At 38.3% G+C, this 7,369-nt stretch overlaps 1 protein-coding gene across 1 annotated transcript; it reads right to left on the bottom strand.

The window, feature by feature from the left end:
* Positions 1-3,792: 3,792 nt before the first annotated feature.
* Positions 3,793-6,842, bottom strand: LOC128373947 (CMP-N-acetylneuraminate-beta-galactosamide-alpha-2,3-sialyltransferase 1-like). Its single transcript, XM_053334149.1, has 6 exons — positions 6,627-6,842; positions 6,297-6,493; positions 6,019-6,198; positions 4,796-4,841; positions 4,599-4,718; positions 3,793-4,147 (listed from the first exon to the last, which is right to left on the bottom strand). The coding sequence occupies exons 1-6, from the start codon at positions 6,840-6,842 to the stop codon at positions 3,980-3,982; spliced, it is 927 nt and encodes a 308-aa protein (XP_053190124.1). The 3' UTR covers positions 3,793-3,979.
* Between the last annotated feature and the right edge of the window lie 527 nt (positions 6,843-7,369).

Genomic DNA, 7,369 nt, shown 5'->3' with positions numbered 1-7,369 from the left:
TCAGTGCAAGGAAATTACATTAGGTGATTATAGCTCTTTTGAATATCTATTTTTTGATGCAATCCCTAAGACCTCCCAGGAATAACTCAACTGCGATGTCAGAATTTAATACAGTTGACCAGAAAAACCATAGAGGAAACAATTCAGCATCTAAAACCATCAACATGCTGTCTTGACACAATGTCATCAGACTTTTTTAAAACTATTGTGAACTCTGTCCAAACAGATTTGCGACAAATAATAAATAACTCACTTCCATCAGGCACGTTTCCTAAACCCCTCAAAGTAGCTATCATTAGGCCACTCTTAAAAAAGAGTTTTTAATCAACTCAGCAATTTCTTGAACTCCAGTTAAATGACATAAGGTTGAACACTGAAGGTGTCAGTTCTGGTCCTGTTGGATCTCAGTGCTGCGTTTGACACTGTGGATCACAGTATATAGCTCGAGTTTGAACCAGAACAAAGAGATCAGAGCACATTACTCCAGTTCTAAAGTCTTTATACTGGCTCCCAGTCAGCTATAGAATAGACTTTAAAATTCTGCTACTGGTCTACAAATCACTGAATGGTTTAGGTCCAGAATACATAAATGCCATGTTAGTACAATATAAACCCAGTAGAGCTCTGAGATCTACTGACTCAGGTCAGATAGTTGAGCCCAGAGTTCAAATTTGATTTTAAAGCAAATCATTGTTTTATGCTAGTCTAGTTTTTATTGTCTCTCTTTCTATTTTTCTGCACTTTGTTTTTATATTTTTTTATAATTAATGGGGGGATTTTGTTTTTAATTGTATGTTTTAATGTTTCCATGTTTTTACTACTATTGGCTTTTATTTTTATTTTTCAAATTGCATGTTTTTTAGTTTAATGGGTTTGGATCCTTTGTTCTGCTTTGTTAGTTTAGTTTATTCAGTTCAGTTTTCCTCTGCCTTCACTTGTCTAAATAAACAGACATTCTTCTGTTCATTCTAGCTTCTGTTACCTGCATTTGGGTTGATCTCCTGCTGTCTCCTGTAGCCTCAGGCATGCTGAAATCACACCTACCCATGCTTACCAAACACCACACTCAACTTACAGCAGTAACTGGGTCATTGCTCTAAATTCTTACAAAAGATCACTCAACTTGATGATGTGACCTCCGTCAGAGAACTAAGAAACAAGAACATGAAACAATGAACAATGTTGTTGTACCTGTTCATGAACTGTTAACTACATACAAGCAGGGGTTTTTGTTGCTGATAAAACTGCAGCAACAAACAAAACACAACACAAAACTGTCCAGAAAAGTATGGCTTATATGGCGTTATTTTTGTCTCATTAGTGAGCACGCAGTGGGAGCACATACTTCATATTCTGAACAGAAAACATGATTAAAACGAGCAATCCAAAAATGTGTCCTATGTGCACTCATTTCTGTCCACATGTTGGCTCAATCTATGCTCTGTGCCATGACAGACCCTCACTCACAGCCTCTCTGCTCAGTCAACATCTCATACAATTACCACAGCAGCCACAGATCAGCCAATCACAGACTGGGAGGAAGCAATTCTGATTTCGCAAAACAATAGCCTAGCTGAGGATAATTGAAGAGAGGTGAGTCAAAATCGTTTTATATCAGCCAATGTCTTGAGAAATGTGGCGATACGGCCAAAAAATGCCACAGCACGATAATAGGTTACACTTAACTAATTAATAGAGACTGTTGAATGGTCTCTGAAAATCCTTCTTTCTTGATCAGTTGATCTTTTAGCACCCAATTTCATTATTAATCAAGACTGCTTTGTTCCATTTGCACCTATTGGGTAAAAACCCACCTTTTGCAACAACAAAATCCTGCATTCTGTGCCTCGCTGTTTGGTCTCTAAGTGGGTGCTTCAAAAGAGGTTCACATGTATACAGTATATAAGCAAACAGAACTGAAACAAGAGGCATAACTTTTTTTTTAGATCAGTTTTTTATTAGTAGTATTACTTATGTACAATAAGAGGATAAAATATAAAAACCTTTACCTCCCACCCTCATACTTCAATTTGCTGAACAGATCTTCCCCATACCCAGCAAACAGTCTCTAAATAATTAAGTCAACATTGTCACAGGAAAATAATAAACAAAACCTGCACAGGTCATACAGCTTATTGGATGCACACACTCAAAACACATTTTAGAATTATCTGATAGTCCCAATTTAACCTCTCTTCACTCTTTGGCCCTGTTTACACCTGGCATTAACAGGTGGGTGTAAATGAATGTTCATGGTTCACTTTTAATAATACATTAAAGACATAAGTAACATTTTAGGACCCATGTTTATCCATAAAAATTCCACAAAAAAGAAAAACAAATCATTAAAAACTGAGTGAAAGTAAAATGTGCATGTTGATGTTGCACAGGCTAATAGTTTAGACACATACATCCAGTGTTGTGCATGAACGCGTTCATTGAACAAAAGTTCATGAACTCGTTCATAATTTTGGTGAACTTGAATGAACGAACGGTATTTCTGCCTGATGAACGATACTATGAACGCGTTCATTCTGGTGTCCGTGAACATCACGTTCACTCTTTTTTAATTTCGTTCAATAAGGTTCAGGCAAAAAACACACCGCACTAAAGTGTTGCCCAACCGTTGCGTGTGCTTCTTTGTCTGTGCCAGACTCTAACAAGTGCGAGAGCGCCACAGTTGAGTAGAGCTCAACTTGAGTGGATCTGGCAACCAAAGACAACGGCAGCCAGTGTCGCACTGCCGTCATCAAAACAAAACAAAAAACAGCATGGAGGCGACAGCAGCATGTGGACATAAGGAGGTATCATATAATTATCTTAGCGATTTTTATGAGAAAATCGACAAGGAAGGGAACAATCTAACGTTTATGTGCAAACTCTGCCCACCGGCTTTGAAAAATAAAATCCAAACTTCAGTTACATCGTTTGCTAATCTAAAACGGCACATAGAACTGGATGAAATCTGACACATAGTTTCAGTGTTAAACTAATGAAATAATTGCTGGCTGTGGCAACAATTTTAAAAGAGTATAGTTCGCAACGTATTGAAAAAAAGAACTGAACTAGTTCATTTTTTGGAGCTGTGAACTTAGTTCATAATTTGGAATTATGAACTATGAACTGAACTAGTTCATTTTAAAATGTGTGAACTATGAACTGAACTAGTTCATGTAGAACGTGAACTTTCCCAACACTGCATACATCATCATTTAAGTTCAAGAACTGATTTAGTTTTCTTCAGTTCATGGTACATTAGTGTATGTATGAATCAAAGTAGCACTTTTACACAGCATAGTTGGATAGTTATGTACATGTAATGATATGAAGATGATATAAAGGTACGAGGAGTACCAGTCAAAAGTTTAAACATACCCCCCATTCACTTGAATGATAAAGTGTCTCATCAGCCTGGAAGCTTAGCCCTGGTGATTTTGATATATCTAATTTGTCTTCACTCATAGCCCCCTCATACCCCTTTCACACCAAAGCAGTTCCAGTGCTGGTTCGGGGCCAGTGCTTAATTTGGGCCAGAAAAACTGGTTCCAGAATGGCACCAGTTCTAGAAGAAAGAACTGCTTACATTAAGGGGCAGGGGGCAGGGTTATTGAGACAAACCACAACAAACAAGACCGCGTGGTGGAGCAGTGGGAAAGCAAACTGGTTCTCAGCTGGTTTGCAGTTGAACCGACTGCAAACCAGCACCAGCACTGGAACTGCTTTGGCGTAAAAGGGGTATCAGAGATCCTTCCTGACTCCTTGGAGCTAAAATAAGAGACTTGGGATGGATGACAGAATGGTGATTTGGAAACAACTTCCAGTTTAGGTGAGGATGGAGGAGTGAGGAAACATCAAATCAGAGACTTGAGATGTACCTACTCAGGTAATCATAGCTGCCTGTTGAGTCTTAAGGCCATGGCTTCATAGCTTTCTTTTGGTTTGGAAATAATTTGCTGTCAAGGTTTGAATACCTTAAAGATCAATACCCTCTATAAAAACTGAGGGTTTTGTGCTTAGCTAGCTGCAGGATAATATCATACTCATGTGATCCAGGATGAAGTCCAGTTTTGAACTTTTTGTCTTTGAGTTCTTCAAAGTAATGACTCCAGTTTCCATCTTCATCTGCTCCATAACCAAACACACGGACCTGAGAAATCAAAATGAACACATATTAAACCAGTCACCTAGTCTGAAGCTAATGACAGGAGAATGTAAAGCAGAGGCCTCATTGAATTTATTCTGTCCACACCAAGACAACAGAAGCACACAGTACAGTGCCCACCATTCCCTGACAATGACCTCCTGTGAGCATGCAAATTATGATAATGAGACAAGCATGTGCACCATTCCACAATTACCTACTATGGGAATTCAAATTATGGTTAGATGTTGTTCCCCATTTCATACACTGTGGTCAGATTTAAGCAAAGGTGATTTTACAGCCCAGATCATAAAACAAACAACTCATTTTGGAGTTTAGCAGAATATTACCCAACAGTACAAGATTTATTAAACCATCTGTTATTTGCAATCGTCAATCAGTAGATAGACAGTGATAGACAATACACAAGAAAGGTAACCATTAAAAACTTACTCACCTCATCACAAATGTGCAGAGCAAGAATCACTGCCATAAAGCCAGTGGATGGATAGCCGCCCTTCTTTTCAAGCCAGATGTCATGAACATACCTCATGAAAGCTGGATTGGTCACCATCACCTGTGATGAATTGAAAATTAGCCTTAAAACTTATTTTTATATAGTTTATTGGTAAATGGAATCAAAATAATACTCACCAAATCTTTGTTAGCTTTGATGGTGGATTTTATTGGTGCATATGACCTGTTGGAAACACCACAAAATGTTACATTCAATATAAAGGACGCTCTTTACACCTCACATTAAAATGCATTTTGGGTGATCACACTGCAGTTGGATAGTGCTTGAAAGTACAGGTGTGAATGCATCTAAAAGACAATGAGGATTGTCAGGGCCCGGTAGTTTAGCAATGTATTTTGGTTGAGTTAGTTTTTTGTCTTGTCTACATCCTGTTTTATTTTGGTATGTCTTGTCTTACTTCCTCCCCTCCTGTTTGCCTCCCTTCCCCTAATGTGTTACACCTGTGCATCGTTATCTAGTGTGTATATATGTAGTGTGCTCTTTTCCTTCTGTGCCAGATTGTCTTGTCAGTTCCCTATCAGAGTCCCAGCGTTATCTCAGTTTAGATTCCGAGTTTTTGCCTAGTGATTTTGTACTTCCTGGTTTCTGACTTTTGGACTGAATTAAACGACTTGAGAACTCTTCATCCCTGTGTCCTGTCTCTGCATTTGAGTCCACTTGGTCTGTGCCTGATAAGGATGGATTGTGATCCAACCATCCAAACCAACTCGAAAGGTGGGGAGGGACATATTGTGACTACATTGAACAGTGTTAATGCAATTGTGTTGTCAGTCCACATATAGCTCCTCTTGTGGGACCCCAAGGTGTTCTCAGGCCAGAGGAGATATGTAATCCCTCCAGCATGTTCTGGGTCTGCCTGGTCTCCTAGAGCAGTGGCTCTACTACCGACTGTCTAAACAAGTATTGGGCAAATTGTCATGAAATTTAGAAAGACAAATTATAAAATTTTGCCAATATTTTGGTTTATGACTATATACCTGCTAAGTAATGATATCCTCATAATTCTCACTAAAGTTACATGGTGAACATGGGTAACACTGTACCAAGAAAATAGTACAACCTAACAAAAACTCTTGTGGCTGCAAACTATTTCTGTTTACATCACAATTACTTAATGCAAATTTATCTCAAAGTCTTTGGCAGTCATAACAAAAAGCAACATAGGCATGTGACTGGCTGTTGCTTTTATCTGAATGAGCCAATCAGATAAAAGAACCATTATGAAATAAAATATTTTGCTGACTTTATGATTATTAATTCATTAAATATTGAACACCTCAGGTGTCCATACAGATGGGGACAAATGCTCACATGATTAGTCCATTAGAATAAGACTCACCTTCCAGAAAATCCTGTGCTGAAGGCCTTGATGAGCCACTCAAGATCTTGTATCTTAAATGCAAACAGCACAAGATGAGTGGAGTTATCCAGGTCCATGGCACTCTCTGGATACATGATATGATGGGTTGTTTTGGTACCAACATCTGCTTCGTAGCCTTTGGTACGACCTTTGTTTATTCTAAATAGTACAGGGAGATGATTTGAATACATATTATATAGACAACTCTTCTCATTGGCAGAAATACTTTAAACATTAAACTTTCAGGTAAGCTTTACCTCATAACAACATCATGGAAATCTATCAGAGGTCCATAATGTGATCCTCTCAAATTACCAGAATTGCCCACCACAGCACAAGTCCTGCATCGATCAGATCTGGACTCTATCAGATCTGGACTGGGGGGAAACATCTGAAACAACCTGTCCATTGTTGTTCTGTAGGAGCTGTAATCACGTCTTTCCAACTGTAAACGCTAATACACATATCAACACTGTTGTTAGACCAGTTATTAGTTGTGCGTAAGCAAACTGGCACACAGGAAAAAAATGTTCACTCCCTACTACAGAATCAATAACGGATGAGCAACTCTTTTCATGACACATTACCTTCCACCAGTTGAAAGCATCCTCTGGGAGACTGTAGTTTGCTGACAAAAATGGTTGAACAGATTGGTCTAAATGCTGCATGAGCCATGGGTCCTCCTCTGTCAGACATTTGTCACAAGCACAGTGGTTTATGTACTGCAGCTGGGGGAATCCAGGCATGGACCCCCTCAATATCAGACAGAGACCAGTGACGCACAGCAGCTCAACAAGCACCATCAACTTGGAATTGATCCTGACTGTGTGATGGTTGAGACTGACAAATAGTTTCATTCTGCAGACAAAGTGTGTGTAGCAATAAATGAGTGTACAGTCATAAATAAAGAAAAAAATATTTCCAGTTATTATCAATTCAACAGTTTAGTAGAGAGCTCACTACATGAACTCAAGTCAGAATGACTGATTGAGAATTGAGGATTAATACAAGTAGTAATTTTATCTTGACTTTGCATCATGAAAATCACACTGAAAAATGTATGTATTTTAATTGTATTATTACTACTACTACTGCAACTACTACTACTACTAATGATAGAGTCAGTGATTTTGGACAAGGATTATTCAATGCACCTTTTAGTCAAATATCTATATATTGATAGATAATATAATATATAAATGATTTCGTTGAATATCCCCTCACAGTCTGCTAGCTGTCCATTGTGTGTACAGTATACAGAATTCAATGTTAATATAAAGCCCTGGCTATGTAAATTGGAAACAAAGTGGCTCAGACCATGGACTGTAAG

This window comes from Scomber japonicus, chromosome 15 (assembly GCF_027409825.1).
Source record: "Scomber japonicus isolate fScoJap1 chromosome 15, fScoJap1.pri, whole genome shotgun sequence".
Taxonomy (NCBI): Eukaryota; Metazoa; Chordata; class Actinopteri; order Scombriformes; family Scombridae; genus Scomber; species Scomber japonicus.
This window is presented reverse-complemented; position numbering and strand designations above follow the sequence as displayed.

What these genes read in the sequence shown, in the direction of transcription:
- LOC128373947 (XM_053334149.1), bottom strand. Translation starts at nt 6,842, where the DNA reads ATGGTGCTTGTTGAGCTGCTGTGCGTCACTGGTCTCTGTCTGATATTG. An exon ending in AGCACAGGATTTTCTGGAAG is followed by an intron (nt 4,842 to 6,018) that starts GTGAGTCTTATT and finishes TGTTTCCAACAG; the next exon opens with GTCATATGCACCAATAAAAT. An exon ending in CTCTGCACATTTGTGATGAG is followed by an intron (nt 4,148 to 4,598) that starts GTGAGTAAGTTT and finishes TTGATTTCTCAG; the next exon opens with GTCCGTGTGTTTGGTTATGG.